This window comes from Ammospiza caudacuta, chromosome 25 (assembly GCF_027887145.1).
Source record: "Ammospiza caudacuta isolate bAmmCau1 chromosome 25, bAmmCau1.pri, whole genome shotgun sequence".
Classification (NCBI taxonomy): Eukaryota; Metazoa; Chordata; class Aves; order Passeriformes; family Passerellidae; genus Ammospiza; species Ammospiza caudacuta.
In genome coordinates this window covers 3,898,894-3,926,666 of record NC_080617.1, presented here as the reverse complement: position 1 = coordinate 3,926,666, position 27,773 = coordinate 3,898,894, and the positions used below count along the sequence as shown (strand labels likewise).

At 49.9% G+C, this 27,773-nt stretch overlaps 1 protein-coding gene across 3 annotated transcripts; it reads right to left on the bottom strand.

Annotated features, from left to right (window-relative positions):
* Positions 1 to 757: 757 nt before the first annotated feature.
* Positions 758 to 27,491, bottom strand: FHL3 (four and a half LIM domains 3). 3 transcript variants are annotated; one of them, XM_058819711.1, is made up of 6 exons: positions 27,433 to 27,491; positions 5,537 to 5,718; positions 4,782 to 4,956; positions 4,018 to 4,187; positions 3,693 to 3,879; positions 758 to 2,589 (listed from the first exon to the last, which is right to left on the bottom strand). In XM_058819711.1, the coding sequence occupies exons 2-6, from the start codon at positions 5,690 to 5,692 to the stop codon at positions 2,438 to 2,440; spliced, it is 840 nt and encodes a 279-aa protein (XP_058675694.1). In that variant the 5' UTR covers positions 5,693 to 5,718; positions 27,433 to 27,491; the 3' UTR covers positions 758 to 2,437. The 3 variants fall into 3 exon arrangements, with proteins under 3 accessions (XP_058675694.1, XP_058675691.1, XP_058675693.1); XM_058819708.1 differs by lacking the exon at positions 27,433 to 27,491 and adding an exon at positions 15,912 to 16,043 and having other exon boundaries at positions 5,537 to 5,721; XM_058819710.1 differs by lacking the exon at positions 27,433 to 27,491 and adding an exon at positions 15,912 to 16,042.
* Positions 27,492 to 27,773: the final 282 nt, after the last annotated feature.

The window sequence follows — 27,773 nt, the reverse complement described above, 5'->3', positions numbered from 1 at the left end:
GCGCACACCAGTGCCATGGTCCTACAGACACCCCATGGGCTGTGCCCATCCTGCCACAGAGCAGCACCCAAAGGAGCCCAGCTCTGTGCTGGGAGGGCTGGAGCAGGGAAGCCCAGAGCGAGTCACGGCAGCTGTTGGTAAACGTAAAGGATCTGTGGAAAATAGTTTCATATGTTAGGGAATACATGGCTCCCTGAGTGTTAAACATGAGTAAAGAGCATGCAGCACTCGGGGAAGGCTGCCAAGAGAGACCACGGATATCCTGGCTGGAGGCTGCAGCAACATCCACCCAGGGAGTGCCCTTGGAATGTGGTGTGGGCAGGCAGGGCACAGAGCAGGGCTGGGAGCTCTGCACAGAGCAGGGCAGGCAGGGCACACTGCAGGGCACACTGCAGGGCAGGCAGCTCTGCACAGCAGGGCTGGGTTGGTACCACAGCCATCCCCATGATCTCACAGCCAGCCTGCAAAAGCACAGAGCAGCACCCCATGTCCTGCTGGGGCCTGTCCTGGACAGACAACAAGCACGGACAGATGGACATCCCCAGCCCCAGGAGCCACCCAGCAGGAGGAGGAGATGCTGTTGCTGTGCCACAACCACAGGGCTGGCAGGACTGATGGGGCTGTGCTTTGGGAAGGCAGGCATGACCACTGCAGAGAAGTGGGGGTGAGGCAAGGCTGAGCAAAGCCCAGCACACACTCAGCACTCTGCCCTGTGCCTGCTGTTCAAAAGACACAGAAGAGAAAATGTCAAGAAAACTGTTTATTATATAAAGCTGTAGGAAATACAGAGGATGATGAGGTTCAGGACAATTCCTTCTGGAGATGGCTCCAAGCTCCTCTCATAATAGCAAACACACAAACTCTGATTTGCTGTCATCAAAGCTTCCAAACAAGGATTCAACAAGGATCTGAACACAGAGTAATAACACTTCAACATGCATAACATTTTCTGTTCCTAAGTGAAGCCTGGGTGGGGGGCTAGCCCCTTTATCCTGTAGTTGTGTACAAAATGATGGATATTCATGACAAATGAGTACAAAAGGGAAAACACCCACAAGAACAGGTTTTCAGAAAAGCATGTGGCTGACCAAGCAGGAAAGCAGGGTTGGCAAAAGTGTCCCAGCAAGACAGAAGCAGAAAGATGTAGAGACACGGCAGGCATGAGCATCCCACTGGGAGGGGCCTCAGCCCAGGGCCAGCTCAGCCATCGGGCAGGGATTGCTCAAGGCCTCATGTGAGTCTGGGATGGCTCAAGACACCCTGTTTTGCATTTAGGGCCAACTGGGCAATGCAAAGTCATCTCCCCACCACCCCCCAGGTGCCATCTTTGCTTTGCTTCTTGTTTGGGACCCAGGGAAGGATGAGCGTGGCTGGAAGGAGCCACCACTCCCTGCCTACCCCTGGGGACACAGGCAGCCCTGGAGGAGCAGGTTGTGGACATCCTGCTGCCCCTCAGCTGCTCTCTGTGCTCCTGCAGACCCTCCCAGCAGCTGCTAATCACAGGCACAGTCTGTGGGCAATTCTCCCTTCTCTGAATTAACTATCTCTGGTGCTCTGATAGATGGATCCTCATGAGAGGGATGGAGAAGGAAAAAAGCCCTGAGTGCTCTCAGCCTTCAGCATGCCCTTCTCTAGGGCTCTGCCAGATGCACCTGAGCATCAGCACTCCCAGGATCAGCCACCCCAGCCATGGAGGTCAGCACAGGTGGATGGCAATGGGGTAGGTGTGGGTGGGCTGAATGCCCCGTACCTACAGGTGGCTGGAACTCCTCATTCACAGCTAAGAGACCATTGCCATGGAGGTGCTGAGCAAAGGGTCTGGCCTGCAAAGAGTCAGGTGCTACAGAATTCCAGATGGATCCCATCTGACAAGATGCATGCTCTTCTCCTGGCCACACTCCAGCCTGGTGTCCCCAAACCTCTAGAACAGAAGACAGTGCCCCTCATGCCCTGGCCAGCTGTGCATATGGGAAGGCTGTGCAAAGCCAGCATGGCCAAGCTGATGGCCACTGCCTTGTGTCACCTAGAGGGAGGGAAGCACATGGAGAAAGAAGAGAGGGCAGTGCCAAGGGGTGAAAACATCTGCCAGCACGCAGATCCAGCAGCCCAGTGCCAAAGCCACTCCTGCCCTTTGCTCAGCTGGGGGCCTGGGCTCGTGCCTGGTTAGACTGGAAGCAAAAAGAAAAGAGTAAATAATGGGGGGGGGTCTCAAAGCTCCTTTTTCAGCTTTATTTACCTTTGACTGCACAGAGCCATAGCACAGCATACTCTAGCCTTCAGGGAGGGGGCACAGGAGCTCCCTGAACACACCACAGCTCAGGGTCAGCCCCCATCTCCTGTGCCTCGTGCTCTGCCCCCGCAGTGCTGCTGGGGACGTGGCACAAAGGCCCTGGAGAGCAGAGGAAGGCCCTGCCCCGCCCTGCCTGCCCTCGGGGGCTCACAGGTCGTTGCTGCAGTCACGGCACAGGATCTGGTCGTTGTCGGGGATGAAGCCCTTCCCCACCAGCGAGGTGCTGCAGCGCGCGCAGTTGAAGCAGTTGTGGTGCCAGTGACGGTCCTCGAAGGAGACGTATTTGCCACCACCAAAACCTGTGGGAGGGACAGAGGGCAGGGTCAGAGACTCTGGGGAAACTGGATGAGCTTCCTGAGCAGACTGATCATCTCCAGGTCAGGTCTTCACACGTGGCACTGGTGGTGGCACACAAAACACAGCCCAGGATCAAATAATGCAAATCTCCACTCTGGTGGTTTTTTTTAGCGCTTGTCCCTAAAATTGCTTCAGAGCAGACTTTGCAGGGTTGACACATTTGGACCAGAATCATGATTTTCTCCCCTAGGAGGAGCTGGGACAGGATGAAGTCAGACAGAACATTTCAAACATGAAAAGTTTTGGTTTGGCACCAAAACCACGCACATGCCACGTGGTTGTGTGTCCCCTGTGATGTGTGAGAGCCAGGCACCCTAAGGGAGATCTGTGTGCCCAGCTGCCCTTCAGAGACCCACACTCAGCCCTGCATGGTCTGTAGCAGGATTCCTCACAGTGGCTGGAAGCTCTGCCTGAGGGGCTGCTGGCAGCTCAAACCCTGGAACTTCTCGAGAGGTTTAATCAAATCCTGGGAAGAGCCATCCTGCCACCAGCCCAGGCTCCTGCAGAGGCTCCACAGGAGTTTCCTTTCTCTGCTGGCAGTTGTTGGACTGGTGAGCTGTGACCCTCTTCTCCCCAGGGCTGCCACAAACTGATAAGGACCAGGGGGAAGTGGGTGCCAGAGAGCTGTTCTCAGCCAGAATCATCCTCTGAGTCACCAGCTGATTCACAGCTTCTCCTGCCCTCATAGCAGCAAGAACCTGGGAGGTGCAAGGGGGAAGGTCAAATGGGGGAGGGCAGGAAGGAAGCCAGACTCTCTTAGGGGGTTCTGCAGAAGAGGATCCCTTACTTCCCCTGCCTTAGGCAGGTACAGCAGGTCCAGACTCCCCTGCACCAGGTGCTGCTGTAGGTTTTCCCTGTCCTTTTCAAAGGATATGGTCATCACTATCAAGAAAGGCAAGCTAAAGACTGAGATCATGCTCTGAGAAATCACTTTGGAGTCTTTACCTGTGGGTAGAGGGAATTCCTCCCACAGGACACAGCTCCCCACTAGGGACAGAAGTAACCCCAGGCATCACAGGGCTCCTCAGAGAGCTGTTCTGCTCACCTGTGATGGGCTTTGTGCAGGCACTGCACTTCTTGGCATAGAGGTTCCCAAAGCACTTGATGCAGTAGGGGTTGTCATCCTGGGAGGTGAACTGCTGCCCAGCCAAGGGGGTCTTGCAGCCCGTGCACACAAAGCACTCCTTGTGCCAGGGCTCATCCCGGTAGGTCACTCCTCCCTTGGTGAGGGTCTGCAGGAAGAGAGCACGTGCTGCTGGCACACAGGCAAAGGGAAACAGCCCAGCTGGGGTGCTGGCACCTGAACCTGCCTCTGACAGGGCTCAGAGCTGTCCCTGCAGCACAGCTGGGGGCTCTGGGCTCTCAGGTACCTTTTTGCAGCGAGTGCAGCGAGGAGCGAACTTGCTCTCGTAGCAGGGGACACAGTAATAATCCTTCTTGTCTGGGATGAAGGAGCGGGACCCGATGGGCTGCTGGCAGCTGCTGCATATGAAGCAATGCTCGTGCCAGGTCTGTCCATTGTACTCCAGCTTCCGGGAGCCTGCAAAGAGAGCCCTGCAGTGACACAAGGGAGCAGCACACACACACACACACACACACACACACACACACACACCTGGGCAGTATGAGTTGTGCTCCTGCACACCTGGCTCTATGTTCCCCTCCCTGTGGCACTTCAGAACATGGAGCTGGAGAGGGGCTTCATGCCCACAGCACAGCCACAAGGGGAGGGTTGCAGGAACATATCCCCAGCACTGGCACAAAGGCCATGGCAGAGATGCCTGACGTAACCTACATCTGAAGATGGTGCCAAAATAGCCAAGTAAAGACACACACCTTTGCCTCAGGCCTTCTCCAGAGACACTCACACATTTTCAGTCATTCTGTCTCTTCTTGTTAGCACACAGCAGAAAATGCCCAGGAAACCCTTTGTTATCTCCTCCCTCATTCACTTCCCCACAAAAAAGGGGAACAGATAGATGGGGCTGCTGTGGTGATCACAGCTTGCCCAGCAGTCTTGCTGGACAAACAAAGGACAGGAAAACAGAGACCCAACTCTTCCATGCTGCTCTAATGCTGGACCTGCAACTCCAAATGACACCATGGGACCAGGAACAGACTGCAATGCTCCTACCTGGCATGACAGTCTTCTCACAGGCGACACATTTGGAGGAGAACTCGCTGCAGTAGCAGTCGTTGCACAGCAGCTCCTTGCCCTGGCAGGTGAAGGGCTCATCGGCCAGGGAGCGGTCGCAGCGGAAGCAACGGAAGCAGTGCTCGTGGTAATGGCGATCCTCGTAGTACAGCTCCTGGGAGCACAGCCAGCATGAGCAGGGAGCAAAGGGCTGGGGAGCTGGCCTGCTGCTCTGCAGGGCCCCTGCTCACCCTGCTGGTCTGCAGGGCCCCTGCTCACCCTGCTGCTCTGCAGGGCCTCTACTCACCCTGCTGGTCTGCAGGGCCTCTACTCACCCTGCTGCTCTGCAGGGCCCCTGCTCACCCTGCTGGTCTGCAGGGCCCCTGCTCACCCTGCTGCTCTGCAGGGCCTCTACTCACCCTGCTGGTCTGCAGGGCCCCTGCTCACCCTGCTGCTCTGCAGGGCCCCTGCTCACCCTGCTGGTCTGCAGGGCCCCTGCTCACCCTGCTGCTCTGCAGGGCCCCTGCTCACCCTGCTGCTCTGCAGGGCCTCTGCTCACCCTGCTGCTCTGCAGGGCCTCTACTCACCCTGCTGCTCTGCAGGGCCCCTGCTCACCCTGCTGCTCTGCAGGGCCCCTGCTCACCCTGCTGCTCTGCAGGGCCTCTGCTCACCCTGCTGCTCTGCAGGGCCCCTGCTCACCCTGCTGCTCTGCAGGGCCCCTGCTCACCCTGCTGCTCTGCAGGGCCTCTACTCACCCTGCAGTCGTGGCCGATCAGCTCCTTGCACTCGTCGCAGGTGTTGGCGAAGTGCGCGTCGTAGCAGGGGATGCAGTAGGGGCCATTGTCCATCTGGATGTACTTGCGCCCATACAGGGACTCCTTGCAGTTGTCACAGTCGAAGCACTCGGTCATGGTGCCGGTCTGAGGCCCTCCTTCACCTGCTGAGATCAGGGAGGTGTGGGTCAGCATGAGTTTAGGCTGTCTGAGATGTCCCTGTGCAACCCTGCCAGCTCCAGAGTCCCTGCACTGAGCCGAGAGCTGCTGGCAGGACAGGGGACACACCCATGCTGCTTCTCACCCCCTGCTGCCCTCTGTGCCACCCCACTTGCCTTTGCTCCCTGAAGGTACCTGGGACCTTTCTCTCTGGCAAACAATGAAATGAAATTTCCAATTCTCCTCCTGCCCCTCCCAGCTCTGGTGAAAGGAACTTTCCATGCTGTGCTCCTGCTCTGGGGCTGCAGGCACTTCCCTAAGAGCCTGCACACATCAGGGCCTTCAGGCTTATTCTCCACTTCACAGCTGGAGAACTTTGGCACCAGTCAGAACCTGCACATGTCAGCATGCAGCTAAGCTTTGCTACCATCCTGGGAAGTGAAGTGTAAAAGAAAAAGGGAGAAATTTCCTGCATGAAAAGTTTTGGGTTGGCACCAAAACCATGCACATGCCATGGGGGTGTGTGTCCCCTGTGATGTGTGAGAGCCAGGCACCCTAAGGGAGGTCTGTGTGCCCAGCTGCCCTTCAGAGACCCACGCTCAGCCCTGCATGGTGTGTAGCAGATTCCTCACAGTGGCTGGAAGCTCTGCCTGAGGGGCTGCTGGCAGCTCAAACCCTGGAACTTCTCCAGAGGTTAAAAGCAGCAGCTCCATAGGGAAGCGGGAATTGGGCATTCTGCTCTGTGCCTTGGCTGTGGAGCCTTGTCCCAGCAAACTGTTCTGCATGTGTTGTTCCAGCTATAAACACTCTCCAGGGAGAAGCTACAGGGGCAGATGGGTGTTCCACAAGCACCTGTTGGGGCTTGGCATGAAGGAGATCTGACATCTCTCCTTGCTGCTTATCTCCCTCACAGACAACAGGTTTGTGGAATTACTTTGCTTTCTTTGGAGCATTAACCCCAGAACAAGACTATCTTCCTCCTGTTTGGTTCAGCCCGGTTATTCCTAAACATGGAGTTTTCCACTTGCAAAATCACACCCTTCTTTAACCCGGGTTGCTGTCAAGTGTAGACAAGCCCATTGAATTACACGGGAGCTGTCAGCAGCAGAGCACCTCCATTGCAGAGTTCTTCACAAGCCCACTCACTTCACAAGGAGCAATTACAGCTCAATCTGCAGTTAAGCATTTAATGGTCAGGGAGCTCCCTCCCAGCGCCTGCACCCCCTCCCCACAGCCAGCTGTAGGTTGGGAGGCAGCCTCGGGGCAGGAGCTGATCCAGACAGCTCTGACTCACAGCCCAGAGCTCCCCAGGGCTATTCTTGGCCAAGCCACACAGCTCCCAGCTGTTGTCAAGCCTGGTATGTGCCGATAGGACTGATGGAGGCTTCCACATGGCTACGTGACCAACTGAGGAGGAACAAAGTTCCTTTTCAGACACTCTCACCAGCTGCCACCCAGGCCATGCCCGCCCCGTGCCCTCCAGCCTGGCAGCCCAGCGTGGGTGGCTGTGCCTGTGGCAGCAGCTCCACAGCCTGTCCCTGCCAGCAGCACGGGCTGGGGCCAGAGCTACAGCAGATATCCCCCAAAGCTCCAACCAGCAGCCCTGTGCCTGCAGAACTGGGCAATGCCAGTCTGTTACTGGGCACAGGGCAATGCCAGTCTGTTACTGGGCACAGGGCAGTGCCCAGTGTGTTACTGGCACAGGGCAGTGCCCAGTCTGTTACTGGGCACAGGGCAACGCCCACTCTGTTACTGGGCACAGGGCAATGCCAGTCTGTTACTGGGCACAAGGCAGTGCCCAGTCTGTTACTGGGCACAGGGCAGTGCCCAGTCTGTTACCGGGCACAGTGCAATGCCCACTCTGTTACTGGGCACAAGGCAATGCCACTCTGTTACTGGGCACAAGGCAATGCCAGTCTGTTACTGGGCACAGGGCAATGCCCAGTCTGTTACTGGGCACAAGGCAGGCACATGGGGGTTTTGTGAACCCAGTGCTCTACCAAATATCCCCCAAAGCTCCAGCCAGTAGCCCTGTGCTTGCAGAACTGGGTAATGCCCAGTGTGTTACAGGGCACAAGGCAATGCCCAGTATGTTACTGGGCACAGGGCAGTGCCCAGTCTGTTACTGGGCACGAGGCAGTGCCCAGTGTGTCACTGGGCACACAGCAATGCCCATTCTGTTACTGGGCACAAGGCAGATTCAGGGTGAACTGCACCTTGTGCTGGCTCCCCCAGTGTCCCTCCCCTCTGGGGCACCCCCAAGGTGCCCCCCTGACTGGGCAGCAGCTCCCCTGACCCCCACACAGCTCCTGGCTGCTTCTCACCCCCTGTGCCCTCTGTGCCACCCCCTCACCTTTGCTCCCTGAAGCTACCTGGGACCTTTCTCTCTGGCAAAGAATGAAATGAAATTTCCAGCTCTCCTCCTCCCCTGTCCCAGCTCTGGTGAAGGGAACTTTCCGAGGTGCTCCTGCACTAAGAGGAGCTGTGATGAGCCCTCCTGCTCATTAGGGGCTAAGGCACTGCCAGAGCAGGGAACTTCCATGTTTCTCAATGGGCTGCACTTTAGCTCTGTGGTCAGAGAACATCAGAAAACACAAAGGAAGAAAAAAATAACCTGAATGAAGAAGGCTGGGATTTTACCAGTGATGAGGAATAATCCTCCTGAGCACCACCACCCTGACCCTGATGCTGTTAGAAAAGGAAGTGAAAACCAAATCCCTCCAGGAATGATATACCAAGGAGGACCCTAAAGCAGTGGGACACTTTGAGCAGTTTTTCCCCAAATCTGTGCTCCTGCTGCACACTGGGGGCCGAGAGCTGAGTGTAACCCCATGGAACTTCACACCAGTGCTCCCCAGGCTGGGGGTGCAGCAGAGCCAGGCCCAGGAGCCTCACATGGCCAAGGCTGCACACAGGAACAGACTTTGTGCTGCCTTGTCCACAGAACACGAACAGGCCCAGGAAGTTTGCTCAGGGTTATTTGTGTTAGATAAGCTGTTTGCTCCCTTTGTTCTGCTCTCAGATGCAGAGCTGGGCAGGGATGTTGAAGCTGGGCAGCACCAAAGCAAACGCAGCATCTCCGTCCCTGAGATGTGGTGCTGTGAGACAGGAAGAAGAGAGTGGGACAAAAGAAATGGAGTAAAAGAAATAGTGGAAAAGCCCATGATTCTTACTGTGATTGTAATGATGAACCTGGGAATTGCCTTCCTTATGAAGGACAGAGAGTTTTAAAATGCATTAAAACCCTATTTAATCAAGGCTCAGACACAGAAGGTTCAACACAGGCAATGCTCTGGTGCCAGGGAGCCTGTGCTCGTCCTCTGCACCACCCTGCAAACATCAGCTGTGTGTGGAGTGTGCTGGGCTGATGGCAGCAACGCCCTCCAATGCTAACCAAGGTGTTGCCCTGTAATGATGGGATTGCAGCTGTAAATGGGGTGTTTGTGCATTGCCAGATGGCTCCAGTCTGGGGGCACAAGGCTTGCTGAAGCAGGAACCTTGTACAGGGTGGTGGTGGAGCTGGATGTGGGGTATTGCTCAGCTGTCTCACTGGCTGTTGGAGGGCAAAAATAAACACAGATATATGCCTGCCAGCTGCCTCCTCTTTCCCTGGAGTTCCCTGAAAAATGTGGTTGTGCTCATGGAGCAAAGGAAGTTCAGATTTTCTCCTGTGCCCGTGAACAAACAGCTTTAGGAACAAGAGCTTCACTCACAAACAACATTCAAAGTGCTCCACGATGCAAATCTGATCAGTCTGGAGCAGAGCTCAGAATAGCCTCATGTATGGAAAAGGTCAGCAATTTGTCAAGGAAGCACTGCAAAGTCCACTTTCTAATTAGAGAGTAACATGCACCCAACACCACCCTGGTGTCATTGTCCCAGGCCACGGCTTAGCAACAGCCCCAGGAGATCACTGCATTAATTTTAGCACCAATAAACCAGGGATTTGTCATGCAAAGGAGGCAATACAGACAGAGCAGGCCTGATCCACACAATCACTGAGGCGTTTAACTGCTTTTTGAGATGGTTCTTCCTACAATGAACTCCTTAGGTGTGGAGTCTTGTGCGTGTGGTGAACCTGTACCCCATGTAACTTCACACCAGTTTGTTGTTTGTTGTCAGCTCACAACCAGCTGCTCCACAGAGTCACCCCAGAGTAATCCATGGGGCTATTCCTAGGGAAACACTTCATCTTTCCAGGACACAGGAAAAGACCTGCCTCTGACTGTCTGTCAGGTCCCTGCCTATTCTCACCTCCCCGCTGTCTGAGCACAAATATAAGCAATTGCAGCTCACACCTAAACAGACACACAGAGACAAAGCACCACCTCACTGGGACAGGCAAGTGTTCCCCATGTAAGGATGAAACCCTGCAGGGACATGGCTTTGAAAGACAGTCCCCAAAGCACTCCAAGGTCAGCAGAGGAGAAGAACACTTTTTGTTCCTGCTAGCTTTCCAGAACCATTATGGGTCCTGGAATCTGCATGAAATTGTTTCTGCTTGCTGCCGACCCTAAAAGGCAAACCAGCTGCTGGCTCTGAGGAGCAGCTCCAGCCCCTCTGTTATGCTGGGAGTGCTTTCATTCCACGTTTCCTGACACCGCTTCTGGCCATCTGCACAGGGTCACTGTGCACCCTGGCCCCAGCCCAGCCCAGGTTCCTGGGGTAGGTGTGCTGTGAGGGTTTCTCCACACTTCTCATGCCTACCTGTGCCCTGCCACTCTGCTCCCAAAGCCACCAGCACAGCTGCAGCATCCCCAGGGCTGTCAGGGGAGAGGTGCCAGAGCGCCCCAGCCTGCATGGGGCACCCTTGGGAGCACAGTTGCATCAGAGCTTCACCCTCCTGCTTGCAGCACCAGTGAGTCACTTCCTGCCCTCAGCTCTGCCCTCCAAGCTGCCTTCCAGCCTCAGCCTTGCCCAGAACAGCTCTGAAATCTTAAGTAGGAAGGGCTCCAGCATGGCAAGCAGGAGATTATTTGCAGGGACCATCAGGACAGGCACAGGCCTCACACAGCAGCTTCCCCATCACCAGCACAGCCAGAGGATGCTGCAGCTCATTTCTCCAACACACAGGGAAAAGTTTGGTTCTTACAGGCAGCCTCAGAGGCAGCAGATAAGCACATCAGCTGGGTGTATGGCCACATCCTTCCTCCACTGTGACCGTGTTCACAGGGGTTTTAGGATGAGGGAAGAGATGAGGATCTGACTCCACGTTTCAGAAGGCTTGATTTATATTATTTTATTATATATATTATATTAAAACTATACTGAAAGGATAGAAGAAAGGATTTCATCAGAAGGCTGGCTAAGAATAGAGAAAGAAGGAATGAATAACAAAGGCTTGTGGCTTGGACAGGCCAATGTGATTGGCCATTAATTAGAAACAACTCTATGAGACCAATCACAGATCCCTCTGTTGCATTCCACAGCAGCAGATAATCAATGTTTACATTTTGTTTTTGAGGCTTCTCAGGAGAAAAAATCTTAAGGAAAGGATTTTTCATAGAAGATGTCTGTGACACTCCACCACCATGTGCACACACCGAGCTGTGCTGAGCAAGCTGTGCCTCAGCCTTTCCCAAGCATGGGCAGGACACCCTCCTGCCCAGAGCTGCCATGGGCTGCTCCAGGCTGTGCAACAGATTGAGTAAAACGGCTGGCAGCACTCTAAAGAAACACCTTGCATTTCAAATAAAATAACTTGCTGTCAGCAAGGTAAGAGCTTCCTGAAAATGCCCACAACTCTGTGAGGAAAAGGCAGCAGAATCCGTTAAAACTGGAGGAGCAGAATCTGAGAAAACCACAAGACCTAAACGGTTGCATGACTTTAATTCAGTGTTGGAATGACAAAATAAGGGTTTCCCATTGTTCAGGAGGGATCTTTGAGTTGCCCCATCCAAGGAACAAAGCCATATCACAGACTGCTCCTGGCAGCTCTGCATGTAGATAAAGGACAGTGCCAAAACCACACCTATCCCATAAATGTCTGATTGTACTCTTAAACAGAATACAATCAGCAAGAAAATCACACCTGCCTCCAGCCCCCAGCCTGCCCGGGGGTGCCTGCAGGAAACTGTGACAGGGACATCACACCTGGTCTAAGGTGAGCAGGGAAAGCTGCCACCACTGCTGTGCTGGCTCCTGAGGTTCCAGCAGCACAGGCAGAGGCACAAGAGACATTTCAGCCTTAATTCAGCCCTTGCTCTGCACTTACTTTCTTTAAGAAAAGTTAATTCTACCAGGGTCTGAGAAAGAAGCTGAAGAGTCCCTACTATGCAACAACAAAAATAAAAACTCTGCCAAGGGAACAAAGAGAGAATGATTTCAGAGTTAAAAATTTATTGCTAAACATCTGTAAGGGTTAACTAAGTATTTTAGGTTCTGGACAAAATCTTGGTCGTTCAGAGGTGTAGCTAACAGCAGTAAAACTATTTGGGAACACGCAGAGCAGGCAGCCTATGTCATTCTGCTGACATTAAATTGGAATGTTTGCTCAAGAGATCAACTGTTAATCTTATTCAAAATGAGCACAAAGTAAGCAAATTCTGTGCACTCAACAGGAAGTCAGGACTTGAAGTCATTTGGGCACTTTGGACCCATAACACTCCAACAGACCATTAACAGATGGAAGAAGTCTGAGAGCAGAGGAGCAAGATAGGAACACTCCAGAAACTTCTGGCCAGCTCTGTCAGGCAGTTAAGAAACCCATGGCTCAAAACCATGGCAGGAGAGGGTCTGGCTTGTCTCTGAGGAGGCTGCAGAGAAAAGAGAGGCTCCTCGTGACAGGTACCTGTGGTGCCACGTGCCAGTGACAAGCAGGGGACACTGGCAGCCGGGCACAGCCACCGCTGAGGCAGGGGTTGGCTGAGGGCAGCAGCTGCACACATGGTCACAGTGGCCATAAGAGGAAGAAAGATGCTGAAGCCAAGCTTCAGGGAATGTGACTGATCACAGGAGCTTTGGTGTGATCGGAGGAGCAGGAGCTGCAGGCCAGGGAAAGGGCTGCTCCTGTCAGTTCTCAAAAAGGAGCAAGGGACAGGTGTGCAATTCCTCTCAATAAGCACGTTGTGAGCATGCTACAATCTAGCACTGAAAGTTTAATTTTGAATTGGTTTATACCCCTGTAACACACAGCCATATCAATTCCTCATTGCTTATCCAACTTAACAATCTGAGGATTCCTGGCAATCCTGTTTTCAAGATCTCTTTGCCCCACAAAATAAAGGTCATATGCAGTACAACAGAATTCAAACATGCAAGCGTGACAGGAAATGACTAACTGCACACTGAGGCCAATGTACCTTCATCTTGGATCAGCTCAGCACACAAGAATCTTGCAACTCAAACAGACATCACAGCCTATATGCACAAAAAATAATCTGACTGCTCTAGTTGCTAGTTCTTGGGGCCTGTGCATCTCAACGTAGATATTACTGCAGAATAATGTAATTCCGCTCTATTTCCCTGAAGTTCTCTCACAACTGAATCCTTACACTGTAGTTTGCACTTTGCCTTCCCTTAGAGACAGCTGCTGTTTAAATTGAGGATGAAGCCATTCTTATTTCTGAGTTGATAGATAATTTAAGTCAGTATTTACAAAGCTTTTTGCAGTCCTTAACAAAAGATCCTTATGAGGTTACACCTCTGTTTTGCCCAAAAAGGCAATCAAGGGACTGCCCCAAGCGCTGGACACAGCCCTATGATGGTGTTTTTAGCTCATGTCCTGAAAACCAACCTGTACAATTTGAACCCAGTCCCTATTCCCTGTCTCCCCAGCAAGCCTGAAAGCTCTTTTGCTGATCAAGGCTCTGCTCAGCTTCATGTTTCTTTTTCAATAAACAAAGCAACTTTGACTTCCAGTAGCAGGAAAAGACACATATCCCAGACATGCTTTATTTAATGCACGCCTATTACTTAAAGGGCAAAGTGAATTTTTTCACCAAATTTGGTCAAAATGCTCCCTCTTCCGATTTGATTATTTGCTTCCCAAAGAATCATTTGCAGTTGGTTTCTTGCATATAAGCAGACTGATGGAGAGAGGTGATGTGCATCTGAGCCATGGCAGTTTTGTGCTTTTTGGGGGGGTCTCTAAAATCAGCAGAGGGAAGAGAAAGATGACAGGATATTGCAGTGACATTTGTGCACTCTCTCTGCCCCAGATCCCCGAGGGCCTCCCCACCTGTGCTGGCTCCTGGCCCAAGGAACAGGGACACTCTCCCTATAAAGTGCTTTTTACAGCTGCTCGTGTCCCTTGCAAGCCAAGGCAATGCCAGCCCTGCAGCACCAAGCATGCGAGCAGCTTCTAAATCTGAGTGCTGGCTAAAGACAAATTGTCTCATGTTACCAACCCCGGGAACGGCTTGGCTTGATGGTTGTCCGAAACAAAACCGAGGATCATTTGTTGCCAGGGAGATGCTGCGTGTGCCAGCTGCAGCCCTCCGAAACGGGGCAGCGCTCAAGGGCAGCACAGCCGAGCGAAGGGGACACCAAGGGGACACCAAGGGGACACGAACACCTTCCAGCCACTGCCCTGCCAGGGTAAAAGCGAAACAAGCTCCCTTCTGTGACTGAAGACTTCTCTGCCAGGTGATCTGGCCAGCACGTGTCATTTACTTCCATCATACAGTGTCCCGTTCTCGGCTGTTTTTATGGCCTGGAAAGGCTCGGGATGGCCTTGGGCAGCCCGCGCTCCAAAGGACGAAAAGAGGCTTCAGGTGTTTTCTCGGTCTTCAGTGTTTATTAGTTTTTATCTACAAGATTTTCTCTCGGCCCAACAGAGGTCTGCACAGCATGCCGGCCATGAGCACACTGAGAGCCCTCTCGGCGGTCACTTATCTTTATACTCAAAACTACGTATGAGATATTTACCTATTTTCCCCCAATACCTTTCACCCTTATTGACAGGTGCACTTTTAGTAAGAACCAATCCCAAAGTGCCACCACCACCACAGAAGATGGAGGCTAAGAAGAAGGACAGGACACGCCCCAATTCCTCCATCTTACTTCTCTAGACCCCCCCTGTACAGAAATTCTAAAACCTGTGTTTCACACTATAATTAACCTATCCCTTCACAATTTATACCAGTGAGATCCTCCCATCCTCATACAGGTGTCGTCTCCTGTCCAGGATCAAAGTCCAGCCACCAGACACTTCTGGCAACATCCCAGGACCTCCGAGCCCCCCAAGGGTTATCTCGGTGTCTCTGCACATCAAGACTGATGTGCTGAGATCCCACAATACAGAGCTTCAAACCATTCTCACTGACACCTTTAAAATTACTCTTAAGTACTGCAAAAATTTAAATAATAGAAGCCATCAGTTGCAATTGTCACGTATTTTGCATAATATCTTTACAAAGTAACTCCTTGCAAGCACTAAAAGGAAATTTGCAAGATGCAACATGCACTACTGTTTCTGGGCAGGAATAGCCTTGGTGGTAGCCATGAAAGGGAAAACTGTGCCACATCCAAAAGACTACGTGGAAACAGCTATTTTAAGGGACACAAATGCCCACAAAATGTAGGAATGCCTTTATATCATCCAGCTACACATGGAGTTTCCAAGCCCATGCCCCTGCCCACTGGACATGTCCACGTCAGAACTGGAGTTGCTGCTGGCAGGCAGCTCAGTAACCATGTGCACTGACAGTGCCTAAAAACTCAGAAAGAGAGGAAAAGCTGCTCCTTTACAGAAAAAAAAAAAAAAAAAATCCCACATGAACAGAAAAGTAACATCAAGAGTCCCTGATCCAGGTCCATGGCTCCTTTACAGAGCCTCATTCTCTAATTCACATCTGAGGTTTACAAGGAATCCTACATGAAGCACATCTCCCACAGGTTAAAAAGGATCAGAAAGACCAGAATTTTCTCTAAGAGGCTTCTCTCTTGGCAACTTTCAGCTGAAGACCAAGAAGAGCTGCAGTCTCAGCCCTTGAAGCAGCAGATGGGAAGCAATGCCCATTTCTTTGCTGCAGGGAAGGTGCTCCACACTCCTTGACGCTGATGCACACTCTGACTATTGGGAAAAAGTTCCCAAAACTGTTCACATGCTCAAGCAACCTGAGGATCAGGGGCTTCACTGCAAAGCCAAGACCCTCCCTCTGTTCTGGAGCTGCTCAGAACAAAAGTGCTCCTTTTACAAGCTGTTTGTCCCAAACTGGCAAACCCTGGAAATAAAAGCTCAGCCCAATTGTGTTACCTTGCATTGCTGACAGCGATGGAGCTGCAGGAACCCAGCTGTGCCAGGGTGCTCCTCTACCTCACCTCAGCCAGGTACAGCAGGTGCCACCAGCCACACACTCTCAGGAGTAAATCATCACTTCACTAGCAGACACTCAAGTGCCTGTCCAGCAACAAAAGCACACATATCATAAACCAAGGGTGACATCAGCACACGGATTGTGTTTCCTACAGGGGTTTAAATGTCATTACTTGTGACTAGAAATCGGACACTTGCAATAAGTTACTCTAAATTTCACAAGAGACATGATTCCAGTTTTGTGTAGATGTATTTCATTTCCAAAGACTTTCTATTGCTCATCGTCATGATGACAGAAAAAAAAAAAAAAAAACAAAAGAGAAGAAGCAAAACTCGTAACATAAAGTGAAAAACTCATGAACATCATTATCAGCCTGATTTACCAATCAGGTGCTAACAAGGTGAGCAGCAGAACCTGGATTGTCACTTGAAAGGGTCACTGTGGCTCAAACATCCTGATCTACTCATTATTCAAGGTCTCTGCATTGCCCTCTTCCATTTTTATTAAAAGTTCTGCTCTACATCTTCTAAAATTAAAACTGCAAGCTATCAAGGACCTGACAGCATTATTTCATCATCCTGTAGTTATTGCTGTTTTACATGGCATGAAGCACAAAACAATCTGTGCACCTTCACCAACCTGACATGCAGTTTTGATTTCCCACACTCAGCTCTGGGCTCTCCAAAAGCAACACATCCAACACTTCTGCACATGCACATTGGGCCAGATTTAATCTTTCTGTGAGTTATATGGTGTTTGCATAGCGTTGTGAAATAGCAGAAATAAAACTTTTTTTGGCTGAGATAGATGCAAAACACGCTGTGCACTTTTTGCTTTTAATGACTCTTGGTGAGTTCCACTACTAGTCTGTGTATTCCAGAATGTTCTGAGTTAGGCACTCAGCAATTTCTGAGTTAAAGGGAGCCACTGAAATGCCTTTAGATTTAGATGCTGCCTTTTCTTTTTGAAAATGTGCCAAGGAAAGAGGAAGATGAGAATAAAGAATCCAAATTTAAGGACACAAACGAAAGATTTACCTGGTTAGCAGTTTAGCTCCCTGATTCTCTAATTCAGTGACACCAGCTATGTGATGATCCAGTGTAAGTTCATTAATGCAAAAAGTCCTCAATTTCCAGAGCTGCCATCCCACACCTCTCACTGGATTGTGGCTTCCTCAATTCCCTAACAGCTGTCAGCAGCAAAAACATTATTTACCCTTGTAATACCCACAGGTCAGGGAGTAATGCTATCTCCCTCCTGGGATTTGCACCTCAGAGAGTTCTGGCACTGGGCATGGCCTGTAGAACTAAAAATGGAACCAAGATCCAAGTTCCATCTTTCTTCTCCTCTGGAGATGCAGCACATATCCCTGTCAGTGGAAACTGTGACAGCCACCAACGTGGGGTACAGACCTGCACCTACAGATTGCACAATCCTTACTCTGTGAGGAGAAGAGAAAAGGGAAAAGGAGAAGGAAGAGAGGGACATGGTCTTTAAGGTGCTTTCCAACCCGGTAACACAGACGGTGCTGTGCTGTTACAGAGCACAGCTAATCCAGAGTCATTCCCCAACCAACACCATGCCTCTGCTGGCTGCTCCTGCTGTTCAAACTTGGGGTTTAGCAGTGAGCAGGCTGAGCTGGGACAGGGCAGCACCAGGAAGTTATGCACCAGTTCCAAATGGGTTCGTTCTTAAGGAAGGAAAAATCCACGTTTTCCGTAAATGAGGGTAGTGGAATTCCAAGGTGAGGTCAAAAATCAGGAGTTGAGGGTGGTACTGGGGCTCATGATGCTGCCAAATGCAGTCCTTGCACTCAGGGACAGATCAGGACCCATGTTATTATTTTTTTGTTGTCTTCCCATCCTGAGCAATACCCAGAAACAGTGACATCAGGTGTGGACCTCAGAGAGGAATTTTTGTCTTCAACCGTGCTGAAGGTTAGGCCTTTCAGATACACATTTTATATGATTCCCTTTCTTTTGTTTCATTAGAAGAACTACATGAAGACATTTTTCACAAGAAGCCTGAGTGCACATGCAGGTTGTGTATGATCTGCAGCCACGCAGAAATGCCCTGAACCACAACAGAAATGAAGGAAATCTTGTAGGCTTGGATCATTCCAGAAATAAAGTTGCTTTACAGCTACAGGAACAACATACACATTCTAAATGGGTAAGATACAGGCTAAAAAAGAACTGCTAATTGTTTTTACAATTTGTATTTTATATTAAAAAACTTCCTTAATACCTTAAGAGGCAGAGCTGAACTTAGAAATGATTTTTATGGTTAAACCTTAAAGGAGGGATCTAGAACAGAACTAGTCCATTACATTTCAAAACTTGATCCTGGGTTCTGCCTCAAGCAGCTGGGATTATTTTACAAGTTAAGCAAATTCCTGTTTCTAAAACCCACTCTAATATTTAAATAAATTTGGAGAAGATGCTGAGTAGTCACTCTGATTCACAGATAACAAGGTCAGAACTGCATTGTTTGATGGATTTCTAAGAGAACACTTGAAATTTGGGCAAACAAATTTAAAATATCAAGGTCATATTTACATTCCAGGGTAATAATTAAATACTTAATATCTTGTGGTTCCACTATTTTAGGTTTTTCTACACACCAAAATATTTAGTCATGTGAAAACCATCTCTAGCAGCTGGAAGACATTCATTTGGCCTGCCAAGATTAATTAGTTTAAAAAATACATAAATAAAGAGTTCATTTTATTTCCAAAAAGCTGTTGCTCTAGGTTCTTTCAGGGTGCTGGTGATTAATGCTTATGGAAGGCTCTCAAAAAGAGAACCTTCCATATCAGATGCCAGTTTCACAAATATCTGTTAAGTAAAACAAGGCCTGTGTTTAGGTTAATGCTCTTTGGACTAAGCCAAGTCATTATTCACAGCAATACAAAAACTAGCTTGCAAACACTTCAATCCTTATTTTTAGTTTTTCCTCTCTCAAATCCACAATGCTGAAATCTGCTTTTAATAATTAATGAAATTTCTCTTCAGGATTGGGGTTCAGATACCCATGTTTAAGAATTACAAACCTAAGTCTCCAAGCACGTCTTTTCTCTCCAAGAAGTTCCTGAATAATCTTCAGAGAGCTTTTCAGAGTCAAGTACACAAGACATCCAGCTGAAACTGTATAAAAAGGGTTAAATTTGGCTTAGCATCCATAGGGATCACTTCTCTGGCCAACAGCTTGCAAAGGGTTATTTCTTGGCTCATCATTTCTGTTTTGCTGGAAGATGTTGAGGTTTTAGTGAAGTTTCTGCAGAGCACGCAGCAGCATTCAACATTTTTTTGCTCAGCTAATGAGTTAAGTCATCACAGCCCTCCAATGGCTTGAAGATTATGGGTGTAGGAAAAGGGAATGCTCAGAGAGGGGAACTTTTGAGCAGTCACCACTAAACTGCGGTTAAAACAGACACCAATGACTCTATTCAGCTCCCAAACCTCAGACAGTTTTTCCATTTTCTCAATAACAAAGCATTTTTGTGGAATGAGGTAACAGCTTCCATCTGCCAGGTCGACATCTCCACTAAGATTTCTCAAGAGTGTGGCTGACGAGGGCTGGCCAGCAGAGCCAGAGGCAGGAGAGTCCCTTTACAACACAGGGACAAACTGCCATGGGACAGACGTGCAGAGGAGCCTCTGTGGCACCATCACAGACTCTCCTGGGAGCTGGAGTCACCAGCAGCCCGGAGCAAGCTCCACATGCTCCACAGCTGAAGAGTCAGAAGGTCAGGAAAAGGGTTGAGGATTGCCACTGTGGGTGGCCAGGGACAGGCAGGAGGGAGCAGAATGGGTGCCACAGGTCCAACAGCCCATGGTGGGTGGGTCATGAGCGCGGTTGTGTGATTTAGGAGCAAAATCAGGCACACAGTGCAAAGGGTAGGGCAGACATCCCACAGCACTGCCCCTGGGACTGGCCACTCAATCTTCCATACACCTCCCCACACCTGAAATGCCAAATATCTGAGGCACAGCAGTTCCAGCCTCAGGACACACTCTGGGAGAGGGTTTGGTTTTGTTCTTTCCTCATTTCTTGAATTTGGCAGCATATGTTTTGACCTCTCAGTTCCAGGGATGCTGAGCACCCAGTCATTCTTTTGATTTCAGACAAAGCCAGCTCAGTTCTTCTGAAAAGCAGACCTTCACTTAGATCCAGATGAAGATCCCAGCTCCTGTCAGGACCCCCTCATCTGACTCCTGTCTCCCTGTGAATGGTCACTGAGCTCCCTTTTGAGCAATTTTGAGACTCAGCTCCAGGTTCAACCCCCCCATCTGGTTCTCCCATCTAAAGCAAGGCAATTTTCCAGTTGGTTTTCTGATGGCCTTTGCATTCCTGTAACACTTCCTCCTGAAGTTTAGAAAATGCTAACACTAATCTCCTCACTTTCTAGTGTAATTCCAGCTGTGTGCCCACACAGATACCTGGTGAGTGCCACCTTCCTGGTCAGGACAAAGCATCTCCCATTTTCTTCCTGTGAGGAATGCTGCTGTCAAATGTCAAAAACCCCACACTGCTAATACTAGCCTTCCACAAGGTCAGCCAGAGAGGACTTCCATCAAGGATGAGCTTTGCTGGAGAAGGCTCCCTGGGGATTATCAGAATAGTACAGTCAAGCCCAGATGGCCGCAATGTGCCGAGCACATTTCCCGCAAACACAGCAGCGAGGCAGAGGCCTCCACAAATCAAAGTCCACCCTGATTTCTGCCATCTGCTCAACACTGAGGGCCAGGTTGAGGCCTTTGGGGAAGGTCAGGGTAGTCTTACAGGCTCTCAAGATATTGCTTTTGTTCTCACTATTTGCTTCTCAATTCCTTCGTTAGAAGATACTAATCTCTCTGTAAGGCACTTACTTGGAGCCAAGACTTTAGATATTATTGCAAAACATATGCTTAAAAGAGACTGGAAATTATGCTGGCAGTGTTACAGAGGGGAGCAAAGCACAGCTTTGGGTCAAAACAAACAAAAAAAAAATGTAAGCTAGTAAGCAATTCCCATGCAATAGTTTAGGAGAGCCAGCAAAAGCTTCTTCTATAAAGAAAACAATGCTGTGAGAACGAAGCTAACGAGAGCTGGCTCTTGGAAAAATAAAGCAGCTAGTAATGAGCCAAAAGCACATATCCAAGAGAATCTTTCTGGGAAACCTACGCTGGAAAGCCCTGAGGGAATAGGGACCTTGAGGCTAAAAGCTGGCAAATTACTTCATCAGTTAAGTTTGGTCTCAATGTTTCCTACTGTGTAAAAATAATTTGTTTTAGCCTACAGGTCTCTACAGAGCACTGGGTAAATTCAGGCTACTTCCTTTGGGAAGGGAAACAGAGTGCCTGACAGAGCCCTGCCCAGTGGGATATTTTCAGGGGTTTCCCACCATCCCTGACAGCCCTCGGTGAATGAATTCTGCTGAATTCCCTGGGAGCTGCTGTAGTGCACTGGGCACCACATGCCCATTACTGGGATGGGAACATCCCCTGAGCTGTCAGTGATTACAAGATGATGATCATGCCTCTGTAAAACCACCCTCTGGAGGCTCATTCACCCACGATGGATGCACTCAGGACAACGATCCTGATATATCTCATTTTCCACAGCGATAAGGAGGAGACTTTGTTCTCTCTCTCTCAGAGATTAGTTCATGCACCCACCATTAGATCTGGGTGCTGATAGAGAGTGGCAAAGGCAAGGTCTGTTCATTGCCAGTCCAGCTCCCCAGCCACAGCACTACACCAAGAGCACAAGACAATGAATGTGTGCTCCTGCTCCAGCCTGGCTCCTGCGTCAGCACAGAAAATCCCCACATTGGCAGGGGATATCAAGGTGCTCTCTAATGACTTTCTTTCTCTTCCAACTGCTCTGATTCACGTTGCCATCTTCCTTGCAACTGACCTAAATAACATGTTCAGGCAGCACTGGAAGTGTTTCCATCTCATACTGCAATAACAGTGAGATCTTTGCATCTGGGAAGGGAATTTCACAGGGAAGTGGCACCGCAGGTGAATTAACAGCGTCCTGCTCAAGAAAGGAACAGAAGCTCCCTGTCTTATCCCATCAGGGAGACTTCCTGGCTGCAGGAGAACAAAGGTTGCCCAGGAGCAGGGAAAACACACACTAAGTCTGTGCCCAAGCCCCAGCAGATCTGAACAATGTGGGCAGATTACTCAGTTACCTCATTTCCAGGTGTGCTGTCAGCATGAGCCACGACTGGCTTGGAATTAAAGAGGTAAAATTGTTCCTAGATCTGGGCTTAGCCTGCGTAATTTATGGTAATTATTGCTCAGTAGCCATTAATCCTTTAATGCCTTATCACACACTCAGCCCTCAGTTCTCTCTTTTTGGTCATCACAGACCATTCCACTGCAGAAGGGGCTGAAGGACAGGGGGCAGGACCACACTGCATCCAGAGCCAAAGGTCTCAGGAAGGGAAAAGCAAAGAAAGCCACAGCAGAAGGACTCCAGTAGGTCAGCCCTCTGCAGACACACAGTGAGTGTGTGTGCAGGTAACACACAGGCACTTAAAGCAGCCTTAATCCCAAATAAATACAGACCTCTGCAGCTCCTCACTACAGCACCAGCTGTAACTCAGGTGTCCAACAGCACACAGGAATACAGGGGCAATCCCATCTCTGTCACTCCACTGTGATACTGCCCCAATCTCATTCTTCTCTTTACTGTAAACTGGGGCACTTCCAAAAGTAAATATCCATGTAAATTCCACGTAAATATCTCCACTCCTTCCAACCCCTAGCACACTACAGATCTCAGTGTTGCCTTACAGCAGTGATCCTCATGGGCTGTGTGCTGAGGAACTGAAAAAGTCAATTAAAAACGCATTTATTGCCAGCAAGGAAAGTGACTGTGGGGAAATACAGAAGGGTATTCTGAAGCTGCCTGCCCTGCCACAGCACTTCCAGCTTTCAGGTGAGGCAGGACTCAACTGGGGCTGGTGATACCTTGCAAGGCAAGCACTCAACAGCCTAACAGAGCCTCAGCAGCCTAACAGATGCCTTTCCCATTCTGAAGATACACATGAATGCAGATACAGTTCCACTTTTGCAACAGAAAGGAAGTTGTACTTGATCCATACCAACTCTTTTTCAGGTAATCGAGCTTCAAGACTTAAGCAGAAAAGCTGCCAGCAAAACTTGTGCCTCTTTGTGCTACAGTTAGTCCGTAACAACTATTCTGAATGTGTTATCTCTAGTTTTTATTAGCTCATATTTACTTTGGCTGCACATCCAAGCAGTCATTTATACAGGGTGAGAGAGGAAAATCTTGGACCTGCAACAATGGCCAAGCAGTTTAATCTACCACTGGGGACAAAGACTTGACTGCTATTGGCGTGGAGTGCTGGCAGGGTCAAGTGTAACATGTGCTGGAGGAAGCACTAGGGAAGCAGATCTCTGACTGTTCAAACAACACCAAGCATTTCCTCGAGCTATTCAGAGTTCTCTCTGCCCCTCCTGTGCAGAGACAACAGCTCCAGCTGTCCAGTCACCTGCGCTGGCTTCTCTGTCACTGGATTCATGACACTGGGGGCCGCCAAGAGCTCCAGGTTGGATGCAGCACATTCCTCATTCCTCACAGCTCAGATGTTCAAAGCTAAGTTAGGAAGCAGTCAAGATCATGTCCTTGGCATCAGCACCAAGTTGGTGCTGGAAGATAATTTATATTCCTGAGCAGAACTGGCACTGGGCAGATTGGCCATAAACATCAACAAACTGTTGCTCCAGCCATGACACCAAGCATTAGGATCCAGAATTAATATCTATTTTTTTTGTTGTTGTTTTTGTGAAGTTCAAAATACCTCACACAAAAGAACTCCGCAGTTTGCAAGTGGGGGACGATCTACCAACACATATTCAGAGGCAAATAAAAAATGAAATGTATTAATATTAACAATCAGATCACCACAGGCCAAATCAAATCAAAGTGAGACTCAGAACAAGAACATAAATTTCAGGATTTTTATTCCATTGCTCTTCAGATTTAATGTTAAGACATTATTAAATAATTCTTAATTTAGCCCTAATGACCACGTCCTTCTGATTCCTCCCAGAGTAATATTATTGTCTTGATGGGTCCCTGTGAGTAAGGGCAGAATCATTTGTTAAAAATCTTTCTCCATTTAGCAAGTATCTGCAGACAAAGTGGCCAGTTCTGCCAGGGTGAAATACAGGAAGGTGGAAGCCATGTGGCATTCTTCAATTTCCCCTTTCCTTTCACAATCAGACCCTTGATATTTTCTTCAACAGGAAAACTGACATTCCCCTTCCGTGTAAGCTGCTGACAATTGTATTTTACACCTGGTAAAACCAGAGCAAAACGGAAGGAAGAGAAGAAACAAAGACCAAGGATTTTTCTCAGCGACTACATCTCCACAGAATGAAGTATTTTCCTTTTCCCACCTCAGAGCAGACAGAGCCCAGTAAACACAGCCCAGCCTTGGTGGGAAATGTCCCCTCCTCGCTGGTGAGTGGCTGCAGGACAGTGCCCACAGCAGCAGCTTCACAGAGAGCAGCCAAAAAACCAAACAGCCCATACAGCTTGGCCCTTCTGCCACAACCTCACTTTAAAAGTGACCCTGAAGCTCCTGGTAGTAGTAATTTGAAGATTAAATACTACTGATAAAGCTTTTATCAACTGGTCTTCTCCCTTTCCTAGATACAGCTGGTATTTAGGGTTACAGCTATCCCCTCCTTTTGAAGAAAAACCCCACCTGAGTAAAATGCTTAAATTGATTTTGATGAAGTTCTCCCTGAATTTTTCCTGTTTAGCCATAAAATTGCACCTATTTCAGCAGAAGCAAAGTCCCCTAAGGAATGAGCCACTTGCACTCTGAGCAGAGCTGCAAACATCATTGGCAGCACCTTCCTGCCAGAGCACCTGGGCATGAACAGCACATCTCAACATCTCAACCAGGGATACTGAACAGCAGAGGAGAAATGATTCCTTACTTGAGCAATTAAAAGGAATTATGGAGCTGTTTGTCCTGTTAACAGGTTTAATTTTTATTCTGAGCGGCCAGACCCCAGTTTTCTGGGTAACTTTTTATCACACAAAAGGTGAAGCAGAGCAACAAAGTTTAACTCCTGTTTCTCTCCTGAGGTTGCTGCAGCAACTGTGGCTCATCAAGCACAGCTCACATAACCTACAGGCAGCAAAAATCCTACAGATATCAATGAGGATCCTGGTGCACCACCATGAAAATCCTGTGCATCAGTGCTGCAATTACCATAAAAGTCCTTTTTAAGGGAGAAGGTGTTGGAAACACTTTGGGTATTGAGAGTAATCAATTTTTTCCACCTTTCTGCTGGCGTTTCAAACAGCAGCCAACCGTGTAACAGCAGAAACTCAGCTGCAATTAGGAACACAGCAGAAAGCACCTTACCTCATCAGGCAAGCAATAGAGCAAGCAAGTCCTGGCTGGGAGCAGAACACAGCCCTTCCAAAGTTGGTGCACTGGGAATTTTGGTAACCTGCCTGCAGGGAAGTTTTTCCTGGCTCCATCAGTTAAGGGTTCACCTCAGTCTTGAAGCTGCTTTGTCCAAAGCCAGAAAAGAACGTGGCCAAACTCAAACCCCTCAGAAATCAACTGACAACAGTGAGTATTGCCTACAGTCATACAAGACTGTACACTACAGACAAAAACCCATGATGACAGCAGCCAGGAAACAGACTCCAGCCTTTCCTCCCAGGACAGGATGACCTGGAAAAGGTGAGCAATCCTACTGCCAGCTGTGCTCTGGGACAGCAGGGCTGTTCCAGCACCTGCTCCAGAAGAAACCACAGTGCAAAGCAGGAGCTGAGCAGAGGGAAATGTGCTGCAGGAACAGCAGCCGCCTCCTGTCCTCGCAAAGGCTGGGGAACCCTCAGCACCCTGCTCACCTCTCAGATGTTGTCCTGCAGGCAGGGGAAAAGCACAGATTTTACCCAAAGAGGCATCTCAAAAAACCCAAGACAGAAGTTGAGATCATGGAACAGCTCACAGGGTTTCCTGCTAGGGAATTCTGGCTGTTTCCAAGCACTGCCCTGCCTTCAGTGTGTCCCACCACTCCCTATGCACAGGTTTATGGAGTTCACACTCCAAAACACACCTTGTGCTGTAGAGCAGCTGCTATAATTAGTGCCCACAACTGACCATATCACCTATATTTTTGTCTCCTGTGCTATGCCACCCTTTTAAAAAGTGTGCAAAATTACAGACCGAGCTGGGTAAGAATAAAACTACCGCTGACAATTCTGTGCCTCAAAGGAAGTGGTCAGCAAGAAGAGCAAGGGAACAATACAGTCTCCATGTTAGGAAAAAGGGTGGCACAAAAATAAGATAGAAGAAATATCAGACTTCCTCTTTCCTCTTTGCCTATCATGAAGTTAAACCACATATTGACAAAGGAAATCAGGGAAAAAAGGGAGTTCCAACATCTGGGCAGCTAGGAGAGCCACAGATTTCTAATGTTTGGTAGAAGAGTCAGAAAAGTAAAAGGAATGCCCTTACACTCCTCCCTAGAAGTCTGTACAGCCACCAGAGCTTCGCCCTTTCCTCTGCTCCTAGGAATAGGTTTTCTACTTTGGAAAGATTCCTTTATCATTTTCAAAACCGGGAAACAATGAACACAGCAAGTTCAGATTTAAGTAAAGAGACCACAGTATCAAATCCTGCCCCAGGAAGATACATATCTATTACACATCCCATCCGTTTGTGCTGCAAGCCTGTGGAGAGAAATTCCTCCCACCACTTCACCCAGGCGAACTGGAAAAGTTTATCCAACATCCCCATGAGTTCTCATTAAAGTGTCAGTGGTTAAGGTAACCACAAGTACAGAGCTGGAAACGGATAAAGAAAACAGTAAAAAGTTACCTGTAAGAGAACAAATCTGAAACATAACTGTGTTGAGGAAAAAGAAAATTGCAAAGATCCTGAGCTGTTTTTTAATGTGAGATCCAAACTGTGACTTCCGAGTCTTTGTCTAGCACACACACACAAAGCAAGGCTTAGAATCCTCTCCCATAGCTACCCTGGGATTCTCTGGAAAAACAGAAACCACTCCAGATGTGCTGAAAATTTTCCTGTGCTACATTTGAGCATTTGGTTATTGTTTACTCGCGGGTCTGTTGGTCGGGTAAAGCCTCAGCACTCTCTTCATAAAACACTGCTCAAACTCTCAACTTCTGGCAAAGGGGCACGGCCCAAGACTGCGGTTTTCTGCTTGTGGAAAGCGGTGCGCATCGTGCTGCGGACCGAGCCCTCCGGCGAGCCACGTCCCTGTCCCGCCACCGTGATCCCGGCAGGGGATGCCCGGACCCCAGAGGGCACCGGGGACACGGTGCCTTCCCTTGAGCCCCCCGGGGCACCCCCGCCACCGCCCGTCCCGTCCCGCCCGGGGCTGCGGGGCCACAGCGGGCAGCGCTTCTTCATCTGACCCGGCCCGGCCCGGCCCGACCCACCTGCTCGGCGTGGCGGGGCCGCGCTGCCGCTCTCGGTGCCCCGGCGCTGGGCAGACCCGGCTCAGCTCGGCGCTGCTCCTCAGCCGCGAGCGCGGAGCCCGGCCCGGGGCGGGGCCGGGGGCGGCCCGGGGCCGGTGCCCGCCCAGCACGGCGCTCGGGCGGCGGGAGGCGCTGCAGCTGGGGCAGGGGGCCGGTCCCGCCGCGATGCTCCCCGTGCGGCCGGCAGCGGGATGAGCCCCGTCCCGAGGCGGCGGCTCCGGCGGGAACGGCAGCTCGCCGGGAGGGCTGCGGGCGGCGGAAAGGGGACCGGCGGCGCTCGCCCCGCGCGGCTGTCCCGGCGG